General features: G+C 40.5%; 1 protein-coding gene across 3 annotated transcripts in view; it reads right to left on the bottom strand.

Moving 5' to 3' along the window:
* Positions 1-500: 500 nt before the first annotated feature.
* The window catches only part of ZBTB7C (zinc finger and BTB domain containing 7C), a 565,868-nt gene continuing 541,606 nt past the window's right edge, over positions 501-24,762 (bottom strand). For all 3 annotated transcript variants that reach the window (XM_031945971.1, XM_003759531.4, XM_031945972.1), the window contains 2 exons: positions 15,929-17,155; positions 501-3,003 (listed from right to left, as the gene is read on the bottom strand). In XM_031945971.1, the coding sequence (XP_031801831.1) occupies positions 2,358-3,003; positions 15,929-17,139 (1,857 nt within the window). In that variant the 5' untranslated portion in view covers positions 17,140-17,155 and the 3' untranslated portion in view covers positions 501-2,357. The remainder of the gene's footprint in view (positions 3,004-15,928; positions 17,156-24,762) is intronic.

Raw genomic sequence — 24,762 nt, 5'->3', positions numbered from 1 at the left:
AAAAGACAAAGCAAAACAACAAAAAAAAAGCCTCAATGTCTTTAGATTGTTTTGTTGTCTTCTTTTTTTCTTAAAAAAAAGTTTAGTTTGCCCTCCATCCCTTGGCTACCCCAAGAGTTGGGGGAAGGTTTGACTAGCAGATTCCAGGAGAACATTATCTGAAATGGCGGTAGGGGGCCAAGAAGCCATCTTCCTGGGCAGGCAACTTTCAAACTTGAAGGGCAAGTTGGAGGAAATTGGGAAGAGCTGTACAGTCATTTGTGTGCTGGAAGGCATAGAACTGGGATAATGCTGGGGCCCCCATGAGGACCAGAAGATGGCCCAACACAGTCTAAGAGATGAATTTTGAGTGTGATGCAATCTGTGATCTTTTGGGGCCATTTAATATCAGCTCCCAAGGGAAAACTAAGAAATTGTGTGTGTGTGTGTGTGTGTGTGTGTGTGTGTGTGTGTGTGAGAGAGAGAGAGAGAGAGAGAGAGTGTGTGTGTGTTTGTGTGTGTGTGTGTGTGTGTGTGTGTTGGTAAGTGGAGGTGGGAGGTGAGGAGTTCTCAGTGGATCCAGTCAATGGGTCTGGGGAAAGGGAACTCTAATGAATTCTTCTTAGTCTTTATCAGTCCAATCCTACCCCAGCTCCCAAAAGCCTCTCTCAATGGACTGCTTCCCTAGCATGTTTATAGAAATTTATAATGTCTCAAGGAAAGCAGAACAACCCTGAATTGGAGAACGTCTGGCAGGTAAAGCTTTCTTCACTTTCAGTGTCTCTTTAGGTTCAAGTTTGCATGGCCAACAGCTATCAAGCCACTTCCAAATATCCCTGATCCCCAGGGAATAGTCTGAGTACTGTGGCCAGATAAAATCCACAGAGAAGCCCAAACATTTTTTTTAGCTAATCACTGTAACCTTTTGCCTGCCAAGCTTGATACTATAGCTTCCTACAAGGAGCAAGACACAGGGATTTGGGCTTTCAGTTTCTTGATTTTCTCCATCCAGCCTTTTGCAGAGGTGCTCAAAGGAAGAGAAACAAACACATTAGGTAGCCAGGGAGGGAGGAAAAAGAAACCCCTGGACAACAAAATGATTAAAAAAAAATCAACCCCTGGATCAGCAGGAGTCACGTGAACACAGTTTCCAGGAAGGTTGTAGGGAAGAGGGAAAGCAGTAGAAGTGAGGCATACTGGGGTTTAAAATAAACACTTATCCAGCTGACCACCTTCTAGGTGAGTACTGGTGCTCCCCAAGACCTGTTGGGGTGGTGAACTTGAACTGTGAACAGAAGAAATAGGTCCCAGGCCTTGGAAAAATCACTAAGGAGAAATGGTGTACTGGATTTTTTTTCATAGATGCTTCCTTTGAAAAGGAAGTTTCTACTAATGACAAAAAGAAAAGTCTTCTGAGCCCCTAAAAGTCACTCTCAGGTCTGAGGCATCAGAAGGGGAGCAGTGTGGTTCCCTTCTTGCATGATCTTTTGATGTGAACCTCATTCCATTCCCACCATTTTGGGAATTTATCAAGGAACACAAAAAACAATAAGCCCAAGTTTCTTCTGGCCTTTCTCCTAGGAGTTCAGAACACCTCCCACAGAGCCTCTAAATAATCCTCTCAACTTCCTTTGAGAGACACGTATGGGAGGGCCCTTATGGAGATGGGAGAAACTGAGGTACAGACAGGGGAAGTAACCTGCCCAAAGTCATGTAGCCAGTCAGTAGAAGAGCAGAATCCAGCAGGAATCCTTTCTCTCCAGAGTTCTCTTCCTTTGGGTGATGCCGTTATCCTTCCAAAATAGGAAGGTTCATATCCCTTCAGATAGGCTAAGGGAAAGCTCTTAGAAGCCCATTTGGAACTGTGGAATCTGCATTGGTACTGACCTAGTGGCTTCTGCCTGAGGGAGAGCATCAAAGAACTAAAGCAAGCAAGGTCCCCCAGCTTCTGCAGCCATGGGTGCAACCCCCTCCCCCACCCACCTCCTTGCCTTTCGGGACAAATTGGCTCCATCTAGTTACTGCTACAACTAAGAAAATATTTCCTCCCTGGCTCCTGTGGGAGGGAGACAGACGAAAGAGGCTAAGATCCAGGTCCGCTTAGGTTTTGTGTCCAGTCGTGAATAGCTATTTCCCTTAGAAGGTGATTTCTCTTCTTTGGAGTGAGAAAATTGGTGGCTGCTGCCCAAGGAGGCCTGGGCTGTGTGGCTTTGCTACTATTCTTTTTTTTTTTTTTCTTTTTTCTCTTTTTTTTAAAATAAAATGTAGAGAACTTACAAAACCCGTCTTGGGGCAAGGGAAAAGGGGAGGAAGAGGGCGATTGGGTGTTGTGATATGGAAAAGGAGCAGGGGTGAGATGGGCATGAAAAAAGTTAGGGTTAATTGTTTGCTTCGGACATAGAGGCCATGTGGTTGAGTCCTGCCAGCCCCGTGAGTCCGGCCAGCCCGGCACTCCATGGGTCTGGGAGGGGGAAGTAGGGTCGGGAGGCCATGTTCTCTGCCAAGGCGAAGGCAAAGAGGCCCCCGGCATTCCTCTCTGCCTCCAGCTGTGCCCTCCCAAACAGCTTCATCTGTGTCTCTTCAAACTGTCGCTCCAGCTCCTGCAGGCTGAGGGTCCCCTTCGGGGCCCCCAGATAGTGCTTGGGGGGGCTGGGGCCTGGCAGGCACATGGCTCCCCCGCCAAGATGGCCCCCGATCTCCCCCAGGGTCGGCGGCACCATGAAGGCCTTCTCCTCCGTTGGGGGAGTGGGGCCAAAGAGAAGGCTGGCAGCCCTCCAGGCGGCAGGCTTGCGGCCGCGGCGGGGCCGTGATATTCGGCAGCTCTGGCGCTTGATGTGGCGGTGGAGGTGGTCTGAGCGGGTGAAGCTCTTGTAGCAGAACTCACACTGGTAGGGCCGGACACCTGTGTGAATGCGCATATGGTTTTTGAGGTCATAGTTGTGCACAAACTTGGCATTGCAGTGGATGCACAGGTAAGGCCGCTCACCTGTGTGCTTCCTCATGTGGATTTTCAGCTTGTCCTGCCTGTGAGACAAACGAAGGGGAAGGAAGGGATAAAGCAGTGATTAGAAAGGGGACGTTTCATTCCCTCCTTCCTACCCTCCCCCAACTCTGAGACCCACCGCTCTTCCTCCAGTCAACTCTCCAACCAAGTGTGGTTGCTCAACTCTAATGTGTTCATCCGCAAAGGAGCAGCAGTATTCCTAAATGCCCCCTTTCCTCCGAACCTCCCTTATCTGCAGGCATTTCTACAGTTTCATACTCAGAATTAACAGGGTTTCCCCTTTAGAGCCCCACCTGAGGCACAGTGCAACAGCATCCAGGGGAGTTCACCATGCCAGCCTTGTGGCCAATGGATGACCCCACCCCCAGCCCCTCACCAGGGGAATGGTATATTCTTCTTTAGAACCTCCCTTCCCCGCCTCTGATGCTGTGGGAATCCTTTCACCTTCTACTGTTCCCATCCTGGGGCTTCAGCTCAAAGCCCCTTATCCCAGCCCAAACCCTGGGGCCTGTTGAGGTCTGTTCATCCTGAGAGCAAGTTAATCCAGGTGACTATAGAAGGCTGGGCACACCTCATCCAAGCATCTCATGTGGCTGTTCCCTTCCTAAGCCCTGGGCTCTGTTCTTTGTCTGCAGGTAATTTTACTTCTTATAAAAGTGCCAGGTGCAAAAGGAATGCTCCCTAATCAACAGGAATGTTTTTCAAGGTTTAGGTTACTGGTATTCTGAGGCAAAGCATAGCATGGTTTAAAAAAAAAAATCCTCCGCGGTCTGGAGGACAGGATACTACTCCTGTCTTTTCCTCTTACCTGGCTCTCATGAGTGGTAAGTCTTTAGGTAAGTTAGTCCTCTGGAAAGAGGAATTGCTAGGGTCTCAGGATCTTATTTCAAACCTGACTCACCTCTGGGTCATCTTTTCCCAGTGGTTACAGAGCATCAATCCCTATTCTCCAGGCTAGAAATGAAAATATTTCTATCTCAATAAATACCCAAAACAGGATTTGAACCTGGATTTTCTTGTTTCCAAGACTAACACTGTTTATTTCTGTATTTTCTGTAGCCCAAACATTGTTTGGGCTAAATATGAACTGAGCACAAGACATTCTCTGGACATTTGGTGTTTTAAAAGAAAAAAATAAATTCCCCATAAAAAGTTTTTTTTCTCTGACATTTGATTCTTAAAAGTGGATACTTAAAAGTTCCACTTCCCCCACTTCTCCATGATATAGTGGTCACAGAGTAGGTTTCTAAAGAGCTAAGGCATGTGTTCAAAATTCACCTCTGATCCATACTAGCAACATGATCCTAAATAAGTCACTTAATCTTCCAATCCCCCAGGATATGTACTGTCTAAGACTATAATTGAAGAGATGGTGTTCATGTGCATCTGTAGAAGAACTGAGAGTTCCATCACCAATGAAACTCAAGGTCCATTCCCTCTCCCTGCTTCATTGGTCAACTGAGATCAATGAGGTCCTGGTTCTCTCTCCTTCCTCAATCTTCTTTCTCATAACACTTTGGATCTTTTCTTTGTTTTATTTGTATTATGTCTAATCTCCTCTAATACAGTGCAGATTTCTTGAGGGCAGGGAGAGTCAGAGCTAGCAATTCTACCCTGTGAAAGTGAACAGCAGAGTAGGTGCTCCCAAATCCACTTCTAAGATGAATTCAATGAGGCAGGAGAAGAACTTTGAGGAGAGATCTTAGGATACAAGACAATGAACTGTAGAAAAAAAAAACAGAAAACCTGAGACCTTTCTCCTCACCTGTATATAAGAGATAGCTACTAAGAGAAGAGGGGGGAAGGAAAAGTGATCTGATACCTTCCTATTTTAACTAACTTTTGTAAACTAGTTATCAGTTAACCAACTAAAGAATTTTGGTGCCCTGGGGAAAAAGCTATGACTAGTTATAATTCTAATGACAGTGACTGTCTTATTCTATGTCTTGAAACACTAGCACATTGCAGTGCCATGCATACAGTGAGTGTTTAATGAGTATAGAACTAAATCAAATATTACCCCTTCTCCTGACATATATGTGACTTAGAGACTATCCCTTAAAACTTCATAGTTTTTTTTAAGATTTCACCAGTCTCAGGAAGCCTGTACAAAGGAAACTTCAGGAAATCTCTTCATTCCTGTGATGAATAATGAGAATTCTCCCTTCTTCAGATCCTTAAGGTCTACAGATGCCTTTGAGGTAGGCAGTGAGAGTGCCATTTTCCTCATAATAATTGTTCAAATATTTGTGCTCCTATTTAACAAGTGAAGAAATAATGCTCAAAGAGGTTAGGGACTCCCCCAAATTCACATAGCTTATAATTCTCCAGTTTCCAGGCATGTCATGGTCTCCATCTTTTCCCTGAAACCTTTCCCTGATTCTTTCAATCCACTCAGTTATGACCTTCTATTCCCAATAACAACAGCATTTTTTGATGATAACTCTCCAATGTACTTATGTTAACACTGAATATATGCTTTTGTTTCTTAGTATCCTTCTAAATTGTAAGCTCTATGAGACATCATAACATGATAACAGCCAATAATGACATTTTGCTTTAAAGGTTGTGGGCAGCTTGGTGGTACTCATCTTTCTGAGTTCAAATCTAGCCTTAGACATTTATCATATGTGTGACATTGGGCAAATCACTTAATCCCATTTGTCACAGTTTATCCCTCTGTAAAATTAGTTGGAAAAGGAAATGGTAAACCATTCCAATTTCTTTGCAAAGAAAACCCTATTTGGGGTCATGAAGAGTCAAACTCAATTAAAGTGACTGAACAGAATGATTTAAGGTTTGAAAAGGACTTTATAATATGCATTGTCCCATTTAATTCTCCGCCAAACCTTATGAGGTTTGTTACAGGTTTTAGTATATTCATTTTATAGCTCATAGAGCTAGAATTAGAAGGATCTTCATTTAGAGATACAGAAACTGAGGCTCAGAGAGAATATATGATTTCACCAAGATTACATAGCTAATAAGCATCAGAGATGGAATTTGAACCAATTTCTTCCTTTGTGTGTGTGTGTGTTTATTTTTTCTAGTAAATTTATTTATTTTTAATACAAATTTATTTATGAATTATATTGGAAGAAATAAACTTCTTTCTAACTTCAAATTTCTCACACTGCTCACTATACCTTATTGTTTTCCCATGTCTTAGAATCCTAGTTTGGACCTGCTAGAAACTTAAAAGGTCAGAATAGGGTCTGTGTGTTGTCTAAACTTTAGACCTCAGTCAGACCTCTCCCTCGGTCCTGACCCAGAGTCCTGCACACAGTCAGCATATAAATACCATAGTATTCACATTTGTAGGTATATACCATAGGCTGCTTTTCGTAGTGTTCCCGGACCTCCTCTGCAAGTCCTGTTTGTGGAACAAAGCTTCTGACTTCATGTTGGGGCTCTGGTTTCCGGCTGGTACAATTTTAGAAACTGAATTCCACATTTAAATTACTGGCTACAACTTAATTTGATCAAATTAAAACCTTTCCACATTGGTGAGTCTGGGGCTATCCCTTCCAGGACCCTGGGACTGAGAGATGCTTTCTTTTCCCTTCTTGATTGACACTAACCACTAGATGTCCCACTGGCTCTCATGACCTGGTTGTCTCTAAAGCTTGACCAAAAGAGATTGTTGGGGAATGAAGAAGGCGGAGCACTGCGTGAACATTACCCCTTTTGTCCTTCTTTCCCTACTGGGTGAGCTCCTGGCCTGACTGTCGTTGGGGCTTGTGAGTAGAATTATGGAGCTAGCCTTCCAGTGTCTAGGATATTCCCCTGCTCTAGGATATTCCCCTGTCCTTTGGCATCCCTTCCGATGTCACTGTTGCTGTCCCTGTGGGAATCAAGCAGCTGGAGTGACTCAGGGAGACAAGAAAGATGGGGGTGGAGGGAAGTAGCTTTGCTAGCTGGTGCTCAAAAAGACCTGAGGCTCATCTACATCCATCCATTGAGTACTCCGAGGTTGGTGGGGGAGGAGGAAGCTCTCTTCTCTTTTGTGATATTTCCCCTTCTTTTCCCCTTCAAGGATGCTGCATTCACGTGCTTTGTAATCAGATTGTATCTACAAGATTTCAGGGAATTCTTAGACCTGGAAGTAACATGAGAGATCTCCTAATTAGAGTCCAAATACTTCATTTAAAGTGGGAAAACCAAGATGCTGGATGACTTACAGTTAGTAACATCACCTCTTTCGACTATTAAAGAGCAATGATAAGGATTAAATGGGGAATTATATACTTGAATTTCAGAGCTCCTCTAGCCTTCAATTTTTCTCCTTGTAAGTGAGGGAATTACATGGGATGATCTTTCAGGTCCCTTCCAACTCTCTGCCCATTTCACAGATAGGATGTAGTGAAAAACACCAAAGAAGTCACCTGAGGGAAAACTTCATTGACAGGTTTTTCTGGTGCTGGGAACCCCTGTTCACATCACCCCAGGGCAATGGGGGTGGGGAATAAAGGAAGGAATTAAGAGAGGATTGAGCAGACACAAAATTAAACACAGCTGCCATTAGAGAATGATGGGGCCTCCCTGTCCCTTGGGGTTTCCTGGACCGAAATTTGAAGGGCTCTGGCCCTAGTTCAATCTCATTCTAAAAAAAGAATCACCAAGTTCTCAGAGATAGAAGGATTCTTGAGAGAGCACCTAGTGGGTTCCTCTGTCTCTAGGACACAGCATATCCAACCCAAGTGGCCCAGACAGATCAAGAGTTTATTCTATTTTTAAAGCTCTACCCCCGGCACCAGTTAGCCCAGAGCTATAAAATCCTCATTGTTTTTTAAGGCTTCCTGCCAATATCCCATGTCCTGCATTCAACCAACTTAAAGGACACCTATAAATGTGTGTACATTTCCCTGTGTGAGGAGGACAGAAGCATGGAATGCTGGAGCTAGAAAGAGCCTCAGAAAGCATCTTCTGCCTTCGCCTTACTTTACAGATAAGAAAACTAAGCCTTTAAAGCTTAGGTGATGTCTCAGGGTCACACAGCTGCTTAGCAATGGAGCCAGCCTTAGATCATAGACCTTCTGGCTTGCTGTTCAAATCTCTGTCCTGTAAACCATGCTTTATTTCATGGAGGAAACTGCACTTGGAATCATGAAGGCCTGAATGTGAATCCTGAGACAGTCACTTGCTAGCTATGTGACCCTGGCCAAGTTACTTCCCCTTGTCTGCCTCAGTTTCCACATCTATAAAATGAATTAAAGAAAGAAATGGCAAACTACTCTAGTATCTTTGCCAAGAAAACCCCATATGAGGTCACAAAGAGTTCAGAAACTAAAGAAAAACAACAACAATCTGGGATTCTTGTGAAGATTACATAAAATAGCATCTAACCATACAGCACTTTATAATGTTTAACATATATCCGATTGCTTGTTGTCTAGGAGAAGAGGGAGAAAAATTTGGAACACAAGGTTTTGAAAAGGTGAATGTTGAAAACTATCTTTAGATGTATTTAGAAAAATAAAAAGCTATTAAAAAAAAAAACCAAAACAGTGACTACAACAATGTAAAAAGAAAAACAACCAAAAAAATGTAATACTCTTTTAAATGCATAAAATAAAACACAGGATTGCAAAGGAAACCAATTATATTGAAATACAGTTATCATAACATTAGAGTTTCCAAGTGTCTTATATCCATCTACAATTCCATTTGGAGGTCCAGGTTAAAAATCCTCCTTCTGGAAATTTTTAAAAAGATAAATAAAGCCAAAAACCCAAACTCCCCCCCCCCCAAAAAAAAAACCCCACCACCACTTTAGAAAATAGAGATAATAGTGATGAACCAATCAGTAACCTTGTGGCCTAGGGTCAAGTCTGTAGTTCTCTCATCTATAAAAGTCATGCTTCCTGCACTTGTCACCCTCCTTCCCTTCCTTCCCTCTGTCTCCAGCCACTTACACGCCTACCTGAGTCCCAATCTGCTGCCTTCCTGCCTGCCAGCTCAAAGAATTCACCTTCTGAAAAGAAGGCCAGGCCAGCAAGAAGCTCCCTATGAGCTCATCCATACCCACTGTTAATAAAAAGAGCTGGGAGACCTTTGGTCTAACACTGAACTGCCCTCCATAAAATTCCCTATCAGAATAATGCCTTCCCAGCACTGCAGACACAGATCTTCTCGACAACCTGATGGTATGGAACAAACTCCCTTCTTCCTGCTGCTGCTAATGATATTACATTATCTTAATAAGGTTCTAAGAGCTGCCAGAAGTTAGGGAATTAGAAAAAAACAAACCCTAGCTGAAGAACTGAAACCCAAACAAAAATCCCAGCTCTCAACACTGCTTTGTGAGAAGATAATCACATTTTGGGAACGTTTCTCGGAGTGCTTAGTATGGGCTTATATATGAAGTAGGGAATTTGGGTCTATAAGTGGTCTGTTTTTCTAAAATCTAGAGATGTTAAAATAATATTAATTGACATTTATAGAAATCTTTAAAGTTTTCAAATTTCCTTCTATTCATGGACTCACTTGAAGCTCTTAGCCTTATAACTAGCTTTTACAGATTCTATTCCCATTTTACAGATGAGAAAGGCTTGTGGCTTGTTTAGGGGCACACAGCTCATAAGTGTATTTCTTACCCTACTTTGGCCATTCTGTCTTATTTCAACACACTAGAAGGTATGACAAGAAGCATCTAGCTTGGCCCTCCCTAACTCCCAGTTACCACAATTTGAAATACTCCTTCCCAAGGATCTAGAGATGAATATGCAGCAGAGTAGCAGATAAGGCACTAGACTTACAGTCAGGGAGACTGGTTTCAAATCTTGCTCTGGACACTGACTGTGTGAACCGGGGAAAGTCACTTAATTTCTCTTTACTTCAGTTTTCCCATATGGAAAAAGAAGAGGTTGGACTAGAGGGCATCTAAAATGCCTTCCAGCTCTGAAATTATGATCTAACAGGATAGAGGCAGAAATCTGTCTCTAAAATATGTGTCATTCACAGTTGTTTTATGTACATTTTCTCTAAACCAAACTATAAGGTCCTTCCGATCTGTATTCCTCTTATTCCTGGTACAGTTTTAGGTCCCCATCATCTTTAATATATGATTATTTGCTAATCTCAATTTTAAGAGCTCCGATTCAAGGAACAAGTGGGACTGAACACTTTGTGGTTGGAGCAGAATCTAGAGAGAACTCCCTCCTACCTGTCTGAAATCACTCTATCCTCCAACACCACCTCAAGTCCTACTGCTTCCATGCATCCTTCCCCAACTCCTCACTGTTTCTTGTCCTCCCATCTCCTACAGCACCTGTGGTGTGTACATAACTTGTTTACCTGTTAGTCTTGGTTTATTTGATGTTGTTTCCTGCCACCCTCAACCTCTGGCTATTTGTAAAGGCCATCTCTGCCTATTGAAATCTTTTTTTCTTCACAACTCAGATTAGGTGCCTTCTCTGACTCTTCCCTAAACTGAAGTGTTCTCTTCTCAGATTTTTCTAGTGGGATTTATGTCTCTTTCTTTTGTGCTATCACACCTTTCTTGTATTGTACCTATTATCCTAATTGACTATAAACTTGGGCATAAGAGCATCTCATTGTTCATGCTTGTCTTCCAAGTGCCAGTGTATATACCTCATCTCCCCAATGAGACCATAAGCTTCTTGAAGACAGTGACTGTTTTATGCTTCCTTGAATCTCCCATCAGGGGATTCTGTTGGTAGGGAAGACCAACCCATGGTGCAGTGCGCCACATCCTAGCGATAGGTAAAAGTCAGATGGTAACCAGGAATGACTTTTCTGTTGGTTAGTGTCTCTTTATATTCTCTCCTTTGTGAATGTGTGCCAGGGACAATAGAAAAGAATCCAGGATGAATTTCTGAGTAAGCTTGTCGAGAGTCCTATTGTTAAACCCTATGGTTTGCAGACTATTAAAATTATTTTCAAACAGTTCTCTGTCTGAAACCTGTTGGGATTCTCTTGTTGCTAAGGGCAAAAAATATTCTGGTCTTGTCAGAAAGCTTTGACAGTGTATATTTTGCTTGTCCTGAATAAATTTTACCCAGCAAAGTACAGAGCCAGAAATCTAACATCCCCTTACACAAAGATGTATTTTTAAAAGGAGTTTCAGAGTTCCTCAAAGGCCATCCTGGATTGTGTAGGAAAGGTACATCCCTGACACAATGTTTGTATAAATTGCCACCTTATTTCTTCTCTTCCTTTCTGCCCGACTATCAGCCATAAGAGTTTCCAGGTCTTTTAGCAGAAGACTGCAATCTCTGGCCTGTATTAGCAGAATAGCCTAACTGTTTTCCCTGATTCCAATCTCTCCCCTCTCCACACTGCAGCTAAAATAATCTTGCTAAGGCACAGGTCTTCTACCCCTAGACCTTTAGTAAGTAGCTTCTTGTTGCCATAAGAAATTTTTAAAAAATAATATTTATATAGTAACTGTTATATGCCAGGAACTATGCTAAGTGTTTTAATGAATATTATTTCACTTGATCCTTCCAACAACTTGAGAAGTAGATACTTTTATTATCGCTATTTTGCAGTTAAAGGAAAAAGACAGCAGCTAAATGACTTGCTCAGGATTACAATGGCTAATAAGTGTCTGAGACCAAATTTGAAATCGGGTCTTCCTGACTCAGGCCCAGTGGTCTATCTACTGCACCACTTAGGACAGAATGCAAATTCTACGTGGCATTTAAAGCCCACAACAGTATGGCTGCAACTTGTCTCTCAGGTCTTATTCCATGAACACTATATTCGAGCTAAATAGGACTATTAACCATTCCCTGATCATGTTCTATTACTCTCAACCTCTGGCCATTTGTAAAGGTCATCCCATATACCTGGGATACACTGATTTCCTATCTCTTTGTCTATTAAAATCCTTTTTTCTCCCTTTACAGCTTAAATCAGGTGCCTTCCCAGGTCTCCCCTACGTGAAAGTGTTTTCCTCTCAGATTTTTCTAGTGTGCTTTTTTCTTGTCTTTGTCCTGTTACTTTACTCCTTTGTTGTGCTTACTCATTCATTCATTATGTGCTCCCAATTGACTCTAAACACCTTGAGAGTGGTGGCAGCTCATTGTTCACATTTGTATTCCAAAGTGTCTAGCACACACAGTATGTGGCTAACAAATGCTCCTTACACTGTTTTGCTGAACTAAAAGCTATAAAAGTAATAGATGCTGGAGGAAAGGGGCTCCCCAGATGGCAAATTGGAGACTGAAGCCTGAGCCTGTGACTTGGCTAAGGTCACACAGATAGAAAGCAGCAGAACAAGAATTCAAATTCAAGTCTTTTGATTCTAAATCTAGTGTTTTGGCAGCTAGTCAGCTCTGTCGATTTAGTCAAATTTAACCTCACATACTTCATTAGCTTTAAAATTCTGATGAAGTCCCTTAACTTCTGTTTGCTTCAGTTTCCTCAGCTATAAAAAGGGGATAATAATAGCACCTCCTTTTCAGAGTTGTGTGAGACTCAAATGAAATAATATTTGTAAAGTGCTTAGCACAATTCCTTGAACATAGTATCAATGTTCTTTGCCACCATAAATCACTTGCTTTTCTCTCAGGTCAAAACTGATAGAGCATTTTCACCTTGGAAAAGTTTTCTAATATTTTCCTTTTTGCTCCGCATTTACCCAAGGAAACTAGGAGCCAGAGGGCACGGTAAGCCTGGCTAGTGGTATGGACAAGGCTCCCAGGTGCTGCTGAGCATTACTGGCTTGCGTGCCTGCTGTGGACTGGCAGGGGTTGAAGGGGCCTGAGGACACTGAGAAATATAGTCTGGGCCAAGAATAGCAAGGCTCAGCTTTGATGTGAATCTTAGGGATGATTCAGGACCTGGATTAGGTCAATGGGAGGATGACAGGGTAGGGATTTGAAAGATCAACTCAAGGATTTAGCTGAAACCCAGGGCAGATTCATCAGTGAACCAAGGATGGCAATGTATCACTTCCAACAGGGACACATCCCCTGTTGCCTGCCATAAAGCTGCTGGGTCCAGTTGCCAACCACAGGAAGAAAGCATCAGTCAGAGCATTATAGGAAAAGGATTAGCTGAAAAAATTGTACATAAAGAAAGGCCTTTAACTCAGTCCCTATGTAGTATGAACATGAAGAAAAACAAAACAAAAATTTCTCCTAGCTTCTTAACCCATAAGTCAGAACTAACACATCCGAGTGAGTATGGCACCCTTCAAAGTAGTCACCTTGGGAGGGTATAAACTTATTTCAGAGATATTGTAATTATTTATCACGTGTTTAGAGCTCTGCTTTGGAAATTGCCTTTAGAGTCTGATTAAAAGCCAGAGAAGGAAATCAACTTTATCAGTTTATTGTTTTTTGTCTTATTTTTGCTACAGACCTTTGATTTCATCAGTAGAAGGAACGTCCAGTGTGGAACTTCCATCCACTGACATTGACTGACAATTTATCTCTAATTTCTATTTTTAAAGAATGGAAGACTGAGAACTTAATCTCCTTACCAATGCTCATATGTGATTTGAACCCAGGTCTTTTCATTCCAAGTCTGTCTCTACCCATTAGAACATTGCGTTTTTGTTGCTTCCCCCGCCTCCCCAAGACCCCTCTTTTTTTTTTTTTTTTTTTTTTTTTTTTTAACCCAAAACAGAAACTCCTGTTTGACTTAATTCATCAGCTTTGACTCTGGATTCCATTTGGTCATTCCCCCTATCAAATCCATACTCAAAGGACAATGTGCTACCATAAATGACTATGCTACTGATAATCATGTCCCCAGGTTATTTCCAGAAAAGACCCTAGAGTTGGAATTTGGTTAGCATAGCTAACCAAAGTAATGGAATTGGTGTTTTTTTTTTTTTCTTTTTTAGTGTAATAAAGAGAGACCTTGAAGGGAATATTAGTATTATGTTCATATCTGAAGTGCTGTCATGTGGAACTAAGATGAGACATTTTATTTAGTCCAACGTCAAGGGTCAATGTGTGGAACCTTCAGGGTGCCAGACTTTAGCTTATCACAAGGAAGAAACTCTTACTAACCAGAACTGTCCAGCAATGGAATGGACAGCCTTGGAGGGTTTTAAGCTCCCTTGTCACTAGAGATGGTTAAGCAGCTCTTGTCAGGGATAATAATAATTATTACTCTTGTGTAATGCTTCAAAGTTTGTTAACCTTCTGAGAAGGTTTGGTCTAGATACCATCCCTTCCAATTCTGAAACATTGTGATTTTATGATTCTCTACTTGAAGAAAACAAAATATTGTCATATGTAAAGTTCTGATGTGTGTTTTTTTTTAATCGAGTCTAATACTTGGGATGGCAGTACACTCACCATGTGGCAGACACTTTCTCATTAATTCAGATTCCTAGGAAGAAACCTCAGAGGTCACCTAATCTAACCTTCTCATTGTGTTGTTCAGTTATTTCAGTTGCATCCAACTCTTTGTGACCCCGTTTAAGGTTTTCTTGGCAAAGATATAGGAGGATTAATCATTTCCTTTTCCAGCTCATTTGACAGATAGAGAAATTATGGCAAACAGGATTAAATGATTTGCCTAGAATCACACATCTAGTAAATGTCTGAAGTCAAATTTGAACTCAGGTCCTCCTGATTCTAGGTTCACTGCTCCATCCACTATACTAGGTAGCTGCTCCCCCTTCTCACTTTACAGGAGAGAAGAATAAGGATCAGGGAAATTAATGACTTGTCAAGGGTCCCACAGGTAATAAACATCAGAGAGGGATTTTGAATCCAATCCTGCTAACTCCGATGTCAATGCTTTTTCCATTACATCTAATAAATAGTACAAGCAGTCAGTCATCTAGCTGCTTTGACATTACTATTCATATGGTTTTTCCTAACTGTTTTGGAAATTGATAGCACACTCATGTTTGCTGATGGTTCTGGTGAATGACAGTCTCAACAATAAGATGATTCAAAATATGGGATGGGCAGATCTGATCTGAAATTGCTTTACAAATCTTATTATAAAGAGTGCTAAAAAACCAATTTGCTTCATTGTCTGAATGGTACAAATATTACTGACCTTTTTTGTAAGACAAAAATTCCTGTTGTTTTACGATTGCTGTTTGGGTGTTTTTGGAGGCAGAGTTAAGTAACTTGCCCAGGATCGTACTAAATGTCTGAGTTGGATTTGAACTTAGGTCCTCCTGATTCTATATCCAGCATTCTGTCTATTGTGCTATCTTAGCTGCCCCTTCTTCATAGTTTTAACTTTTTTTTCTAATAGTTTATGTTTTTTTTCTGACCTATCATGAAAATGAGAATAGAGAATAAGAGAGGCAGCATGGTGTGTGAGACAGAAATTGAGCCTTGGAATCCCAAAGATCTGGGTTCAAGTCCTCCTGACACATAATGATTGTGAGATCTTAATCAAGTCACCTAATCTCTCATTTTCCCTCGTAAATCTCTAAGATTATAAATCAAAGGAAAGACATAGATCTAGATTGAGAGCAGGCGATCCTTCCTGGATACTCCTTGTACTAGTGGATCATAGATCTAATAAAAGACATAGAAATATGGAAAAGAATAAAAATAAATATGGAAAAAAAATAAAGGGGTCTAGTCCCCAAAATTTGTCCTGGACATGGTTAAAGAAACCTTCTCAGTGGCTGTTACTGTTTTTTTCTGTAGCTGGTTCAGAAAATTAGGTTATCTTCTCAGGACCCCAGTGAGAGACTGAGATGTCTTCAGTGACAGGTATAAAACCCTGAGCACATCTGGGGTTTTAATTTCTTCCTCTGAATAAGATGTTATCTGAAGTTCTTGTGAATAATAACTTTCTGACCCCCCCAGACCTTGAGCTCTGATTTTTGCCTTTCTTTCTATCCTGAAGGCTTAACACTGTGTGTGGCACATAGGTGCTGAATCAGTGCCGGGTGACTGACTGACTCTCCCCATTCCCCCTTACCCCACAAGTCCTCCTCTGCCTTTCCTCCTCCCCCACCCCAGCCTTCCCCAGCCTCTGGGAGCACACCTGGTGAATCGAACCTCGCAGATGTTACACATGTACGGCTTCTCCCCTGTGTGCGTCCTCATGTGCCGGGGCAGCTTCCCTGCCCCCATGATGATCTTATGGCAGATGGGGCACTGCTGGGATGCCTTGGGCTTTAGCTTCCGTTCCTCCGCCAGGGGCCATGGGGGAAAGATGCTACCTAGGTGGGTGGCACTCAGGAAGTTGAGATAGGCGCCATAGTCGGTCTCAGCTTTTATGGGTCCCAGGGGTCCCCCAGGGAGTTCAGCAAACACATCCTTGAAGAAGTCCCCAGGGAAGGGGGCTGGCGGTGGTGGGGGCAGCTCCTCCTTCTCCTCTTCCTTGATCTTCCGTTTTTTGATGACCAGGTCCAGAGGTCCATTGTCCATGGGCTGTTCAGGCAGCTGAGCAAAGGCACCAAAATCTCCAGGCCAGAGGTGTGGAAAGAAGCCTGGGGAAAAGGGTGATAAGGCAGGCCTTCTGTCAGGGATGTTGGCTTTGGGGTAGAGGTTTTCTCTCAATAAAGACTCAATGGAAAAATCGCGGATGACTCCCAGATGACCAGGGCTGCCATTAGCCTGGAAAGGGTTGGAAAAGTCCCTGGGGGTGTCTGCATAGGCCTTCTCCGTGAGATGGTCTGTCCTAGAAGGGCTTTGGTGGCAGCTGATATCCTGGGCATCAGGCAGATTTTCCTGATCAGCAAAATCCTCTGCCTCATCATCCTCATCCTCATCTTCTTCATCTTCTTCCTCCTCCTCATCCTCCTCATCCTCCTCATCTTCGTCATCATCGTCCTCCTTGTCATCCTCCTCTTCCCCATCCCCTCCAGGCTCCATGATCTCCAGGCACACGTTAACAATACACTGGATCTCTAGCAATTTGGCGGCATTCAAGATGTGTTTGACATTGGAGGCTGTGATTGTGAGGGTGGATGTGTAGGCAAACTCCAGGATGGCAGCCAGAGCCTCTGGCTGGACGAAATCAATCTCATAGACGTAAGGCTGGTCAGCCAGAGTGCCTGCTGTGAAGAGCTTCTTGAAGTACTTGCTGCAGGCGGCCAGGACTGACCGGTGGGTCCGGTACTCCTGCTCCTGGACCACCAGCAGGACGTCACAGAGTAAGCCGTCATGGCGCTGTTCGTTCAGGCTGCACAGGACTTCACTGCTATGGTTGGGGAAGGGAATGCCGATCAGTTCATCAATGCCATTGGCCATGTTCTCATCCGGAGCCCTGCAGAGACACAAGGCAGAAGTGATGGATTAGGAAACAGGTGTCCATAATAATAATAAAAAACCCCATGAGATCTGAGAGGAAGGGCGCTCTGGTCAGGCTGACCCACTCATTGTCCCCTCATCCAGAGGTATTAAAGTGTGGTCTATGATGCAAAACTCCTGAACGCAGCAGATTAAAATATAATGGGGAAATGTTTAATAAGACAAATTTTTAATCTATAAATATTTATCAAATAAATATAATAGGACATAGACAATGTTACTCTGACTTTTTTTTTTTTTTTTTTGGCTGAGGCAATTGGGGCTAAGTGACTTGCCCAGGGTCACACAGCTAGGAAGTGTTGAATATCTGTGGTCAGATTTGAACTGATTTCAGTGCTGGTGCTCTGTCTACTGAGCCACCTAGCTGCCCCTACTATGAAGTTTTCTAAATCAATATGCCCACAATGATCCTTGTGTATGGTGTAGGGGCTTTGTTTCTGTTTCACTTTGATACCACTAATTCATGATAGTAAACTCACTCTTGTTTCTATAATTTTATTCATGTTCTTTCTCATCAATTCAATTCAGCTAGGTTTCATTTAAAGTAATTCAATAAATATTTAGTGTTTACTGTGCAAGAGTACCAATACAAGAGTACCAATACTGGATACTGAGTGAGACAAAATACTTAGGAAAACACTTCATTCCTGCCTTCAAGGAGACTACAATTTAGTATACACATAAACCATCAATACTGCTATCCAGAATATACAATATTCCATGATAAGTGTACCAAAGTTATAAATTAAAATGTTAAAATGAAACAAAATATTATTATAAAATAAAATATTATTATACAAATTAAAATATTACATTATAATATAAAATATTATAATTTGTATAAAATACAAATTAAAATATTAAAATCTAAAATATAGGTTTGAGGAAAAAGGCCATTCCTTTCGGAATGTATCTAGAAGTCTATGTATAATGTGAATTCTCTCTATTCATCCATTAATTTATACAAATTTCACCTACTCCTCAAGACATAACCCATCCCATCTTATCCATGATGTCTTGGTAGCCCATCCCAAAGCAGTAATTTCTCCATTCTTTGAACCCTAGGGCTTACTATCTATACCCATTGACTTTTACCATATGCTGCCTTTTGTTGGTCTACACCCTGCCTACCCAAGTAGACCATAAATGCTTTGAGAGGAAGTTCTATGTTCTATATTTCTTTATTTTCTCAGAGGTTAGAACAGGGAAAAGCAAATATGACATTAAAAAAATACTACTTGTGTATTATTTAATATGTTTGTTCCTGGCAAACTTGAAATGGCAATTGAACCCGTCAAAAAGGAAATGGTTATCATAGAGCATCAGCATGACTTCCAAGAATGGATTACACCAACTCATTTCTTCTTTTTTTTCTTTTGTGCCCTATTTCTATGTTTTAGCCTTCACCTCCATCTTACAACTCTAGCTTTGCCCTGGATCGTGGATTTCTGACTGATGAACATTTACCCCAACTAGTCTAACTCACACCCACCATTCTGCTCCTGCTACACCCTTCCTTTTCAATTCTACCTCTGGAAACAGTAATCATATTAAGATTACCATGCCTGGGAAAAAAGTCTAAGTCGGTTGCTCTTTGACTCCATTCACCAATCTTCTGATTTCTTTTCCCAAAACATTATTCCCTGGCTACATCTTCTCCATATAAGTTATCTTCTATTATACTATAAAATCTTTGGCAGCACAAATCATCTTGGTTTTTTTTTTGTTTGTTTGTTTTTTTCTATTTGCAGCCCCAGTACTTAGCCCAGTGCCTGGTATATATAGTAAGCTTAATAAATGCTTTTTCATTCATTCATTCACCAGGGAAACACTGTAAATATAGATTAGCAAGATCTTAGCAAGGCATTTGCCAAATTATCTTGCCCTATGCTTATGGAAATGATGGTAAGATGTCAGCTAGATTATGGTGCAATTAAGTAGACTTAAAACTGTTTGAAAGGTAATACAAAGTATACTTATTAACAATTTAATATTAATTTTGAAGGAGGTCTCTATTGGAATGCCCCAGAAATCTGTGCCTGGCCTTCCAGCTATAAACATTTTTATCAATGACATGGATAAAGGTATAAATTTTACTACAAGATTAATATGCCATCTTTGGGAAATGAAAATAAAAATAAACCCTATTTTAATATTTGTCTGAATTGTTCAGGTATAATGTTCAAAAGTAAAGAAATGATAGTGTTGCTGTTGTTTGCCAAGATACTAGGGAAGCTGGATCTAGGGTAGCTTGAATTAATCTTTTCAATTCTATTCCCCACTCCCTAAAACTATTGTATATGAAAATACTTGGGAGCAGACCTGGGTCAGTCTGTTAGCTTTGCTAACAGGGGGACTGATTTGGAACCCAACTGTGAGCCCTTTGGACAAGGGTATATAAAGGCAACTCTTAGGTCCCGGTGGAGTAACTTTTGAGACTCCAGGAAATTTCCTCGTGAACCCCTTTTATCTTAAGGCTTCTGAATATGTTTTTTTTTTTTTTTTTTTTTTTTTTTTTTTTATCAGAGAAACTGATTAACATAACTCTCAAGCTTCACCTTTGCTTCCTGGTTTCCTTCAAGTAAATCCTAGTTAAAATTCCACCTTCTGCAAGAAGACCTTCTCAATCCTGCTTAATGTTAGGGCAATTCCTTTTGTTGATTGCTCTGTGTAACATATATAATACAGAATATCCTGTATAGTTTTTTGTGTGTAGTACAGAGCACATCTTTTGCCCTTTTTGCATTCTCTGAGCTTTGCAAGCTCAGTTTAGCTTAGTTCCTGACTCATTGCAGATACTTAATAAATGCTTACTGAGTTTTTGCACAAACAAAACCAATGCAGCCAAGATTAAAAGGGAAGAAGAAAGCTGGGAAAAACTTTTTTACAATTAGTGTTTCTGATAAAACCTCATTTCTAAAATATGTAGAGAACTGAGGCAAATTTAAAGAATACAGTCATTCTCACTGGTACATTGTTGGTGGAATTATGAATGTATCCAACCATTCTGGAGAGCATTTGGAACTATGCTCAAAAAGTTAACAAACTGTACATACCCTTTAATCCAGCAGTGCTACTACTGGGCTTAAGGGAAAGGGAACTGTATGTGTAAGAATGTTTGTGACAGTCCTCTTTGTAGTGTCTAAAAACTGGAAATTAAATGGATGCGCATCAATTGGAGAATGGCTGAATAAGTTGTGGTATATGAATGTTATGGAATATTATTGTTCTGTAAGAAATGATCAGCAGGAGGATTTCAGAAAGACCTGGAGAGACTTACATGAACTGACGCTGAGTGAAACGAGCAGGGCCAGGAGATCATTATATACTTCAACAACAATACTATAAGATGATCAATTCTGATGGATAGAAAAACTTTCCAATCATTTGGGCCATCTCAAAAATGGAATGGGCAGCCTTGGGGAAAGCAATTCTGATGGCTTTCTTCAACAATGAGATGAACCAAATCAGTTCTATTTGTTCAATAATGAAAAGAACCATCTACACTCAGCAAAAGAACTATGAGAAATGAGTGTGAACCACAACCATTTCCACTCCCTCTATTTTTGTCAGCTTGTATTTTTGATTTCCTTCTCAGATTATTTTTACCTTATTTCTAAGTCTGATTTTTCTTGTGCAGCAAAATAACTGTATGGATATATATATATATATATATATATATATATATATATATATATACATATATTGTATTTAACATATACTTTAACATATTCAACATGTATTGGTCTACCTGCCATCTAGGGAAGGGGTTGGGGAGAAGGAGGGGAAAAGTTGGAACAGAAGGTTTTGCAAGGGTCAATGCTGAAAAATTACCCATGCATATATCTTATAAATAAAAAGCTATAATAAAAATTTTAAAAAGAATACATTCATTTCCCATTTAATAAATGGTCAAAAGATCTAAACAGAAAATTTTCAGATAAAGAAATTAAAACCACCTATAATTATATGATAAAATGCTTTAAATTACTATTGATTAGAGAAATGCAAATTAAAAGAACTCTGAGGTGGTACCTATCATATTGGTTAAGATGACAGAAAAGATAATGATAAATGTTGGAGGGGATGTGGGAAAACTGGGACATTAATGTATTATTGGTGGAACTGTGAACTGACCCAACCATTCTGGAGAGTAATTTAGAACTTATACTCAAAGGGGTGTAAAGCTGTGTATACCCTTTGAACCATCAGTACCATCACTAGGTCTGTAATCCAAAGCAATCATAAAGGAGGGAAAAGTAGCCACATGTACAGAAATGTTTGTAGCAGCTCTTTTTGTGGTAGCAAAGAATTGGCAAATGATTAGATGCCATTAAGTGGGGAATGATTGAATAAGTTGTGGTACATGAGGATAATGGAATATTACTGTTCGATAAAAAATGATGAGCAAGCTGATTATATAAAGGCCTGGAATGATTTACATGAACTGATGCTGAGTGAAGCAAACAGAACCAGGAACACATTGTACATAGAACAGGATTTTGCAATGATTCACTATGATAGACTTGGTTCTTTCTAGCAGTTCAGTGATCTAAGGCAACCCCGATAAACTTTGAATGGAAAATTACATTGGCATCCAAAAAGAGAATTATGCAGACTAATGTAAATTAGCACATACTATTTTCACCTTTTTTTCCCTTTTCTTTTTTGGGGGGTTTTCTCTTTTGTTCTGATTTTTCTGTCCCAATATGATTCATATGGAAATATGTAAAAAATGAATGTACATATAACCCTTCCCCTCAAAAAAATCCCAAATAAATAAATGCTTACTGATTGGTTAGATGTGGAATACTCTGCTCTGGTCAGACCATATCAAGGGATTATATTCAGTTCTGGGTACTACATTTTACAAGGGGTATTGGCAAACAAAGCAGATGACTAGAGTGAAGGGATCATGCTACAAAGTGATTACTTAAAGGAAGTAGAGAAGTTTAACAAGGATTAGAAGTTTATATAACAGATGTCTTTAAGAATTTTTAAAGTTCCCATCTGGAAGAAGGATTATAATTGGACCATTTGGTTCCAGAGGGAAGAACAAGAGTAATGGGAAAGCTTGCAGAGGGGCAAATTTAATCTTCAGATATGAAAAACTTTCTAATCATTTGGGCCATCTTAAAAATGGAATGGGCAGCCTTGGGGAAAGTGGATTCCTTGCTACCAGAGGCCTAAGGCTAAATGAATATTATAGTGGCAAATTGTGGAAAGGGTTTTTGGTTAGGTGTGGATTGGACTAGATGGTCCCCAATATCCTTTCTAACTCAGAAATTCTGTGACTTATAGGAAGTGGACCAACAATAGTAAAAAAGGAAAGATAGAAGGAAAAAATCAAGACAAAATCACTTTCTAGGAAGCAGCTGTTGCATTATAAAGTGGAAAATTACTATGTAAAAAGAGAACCCCAGTTAACTATTAATATAATATTAATTATATCTCCTTAACATGTTTGTACTTGTCCTCTTCTCTAAACTACCACGGCCAGGTTGTTCTAACCTCTCTTTAGGATGATTATAATAAGCTTCTAATTAGTTTCTCAGCATCCAGACTCTTCCCTCTCAAAACAACCCTCTATATACCTGCCAAATAGACATCTAGAGATGCAGATCACTATTCAGATCAAGAAACTTCAGTAGTTACCTATTGTGTTACTATTGTGTACTTCCCCTCATACTACATGTTGCATGAGTCTTTCTCACATACCCAGAATGCCTTCCCACCTCTCCTCAACTTCTTGGGATTTTTAGTTTCCTTCAAGATTCAGCTCAAGTGACACTGTTTTAAAGAGACTTTTCTTTGTTTCCTTTATTGTTAGTAGCTTTCATCACTCATGCTTTGGAATTATTTTGTATATACTCTGAACATTTTGTATTCCCACAATAGAAAGTAAGCTTCTGGAGGGTAGATACTATCTGACCTTCATCTTCAGAGCCTGGTACATAGAGATACTTCAGGTTGCTGTTTTTGTCCTTTTTAGAAGAGGGTTATGATATCAGGGAGGGGATGCCATGACATGCAAGAAAATTGGATTGAAGTGAGGAGGGCTGTGCTAAATTACCTGCCTCTCTCCTCCAGAGCCATCTGCTCCAATGGTCTAGATGACAGGAGATGGCCCTCAGGTATTTCATAAATGTTTGTTGAATTGATTAGTTCTAACCTTAAATCCAAGAGTCTTTTTATTATACCAGAGTTGCCTCAAGTGTGTGCAAAAACTAGACATAAATCATCTTCAGTGTTCAAGTCAATGCCCTTGTGTCCTTCTTCATTATGCCATGCTCCTGTGTGGGTCCCATTCATTGACCCTGGCAGAGGACCCAGCCCTAACAGAGCTATTCTCATTCTTGTGAGAAAATGAAAATAAAACAAAACCAGAACGGCCCACACCCCAAAGGGAAGGGCACCATTTGCAGATTCCCACACTTTTATCTCTGAGATATTTCCTCCCTCAAAGTGTGTGAATGAGGAGTGCCAGGTCTTTGATATGTACCCTGGGAGCTGGACCTCTGGCTGCTACTCTAGAAAGGTTAAGGATTTTTAAGGGCCCCAGACTTCTCTTTCCATGTCAACTTCCTGGTCCTGCTTTACCTCAATCTGTGACATCCTTCTTGGGGCAATAGTCTAACTGATTCATCCAGGGTTACATAGCTAGGAAGTATCTGATCCAGGATTTGAATTCAGATCTTCATGCTTCCAAATCGAGTGTTCTATGCATTAAACTACAATTCTAGGCTGCTTGGCAGAGTTTCCAGGGTTGGGCATCAACTGTTTCTCACTGAATTAGCTAAAATATATTACAAACAAAAAGCTATATAAATGCTAGTTATTATTATTACTACCTCAAAAGTTCATGCAACTCCTTCTGAGAGAGGTCCCACCCAACATGTTCTTTGACTAAACTTCTTCAGCATTTCCTTGAAGAGCTCAGACTCATTCCAGATAGTAAGAGGTAGGGAGACAAAGTATAAACCTGTCCTACTACTCTCACCTTGCTTTCTGACCCTTGACTTCAAAGGATTAAAAAAAATTAATTTACTTATTTATTTATTTTAAGTTATGCATTTCAAAGGATTTTAAGATTTAGAACTGGAGAGTAATAGCTAACATTTCTACAATGCGTACTGAGAGCCAGACACTGTGATAAATGTTTTATGATTATTATTTTACTTGATTCTCACAACACTACTGGAAGGTGCCGTTATTATTCCTATTTTACAGATGAGGAAACTAAGGTTAAATGACTTGTTGAGGGTCACAGGGAAGTAAGAATTTCAGGTTGGATTTGAATTCAAGTCTTCCTGACTTTAGCACTCTATCCATAGTGCCATCTAGCTGTCATCATTTAATTGAACTCGAGATCCAAGGCAGGGAAATGATGTCCCAAGCATGCAAAAGCAGTGAATACAATAAATAGGAATGAGATTCAGGTCATCTGGCTATGATCTAGCTCTCTTTCTCCTACTGTGAGAAATAACTCCATTGGATTTTGAGAGGAGTGAAGTTAAAAGTCTTTAATTACACAACTACAGAAATGGGTACCCTATAGAATAG

The sequence above is a fragment of the Sarcophilus harrisii genome, chromosome 1 (genome assembly GCF_902635505.1).
Source record: "Sarcophilus harrisii chromosome 1, mSarHar1.11, whole genome shotgun sequence".
In the NCBI taxonomy this organism is placed as follows: Eukaryota; Metazoa; Chordata; class Mammalia; order Dasyuromorphia; family Dasyuridae; genus Sarcophilus; species Sarcophilus harrisii.
The sequence above is the reverse complement of the archived record's forward strand: the minus strand, read 5'-3'. Positions and strand labels throughout refer to the sequence as shown.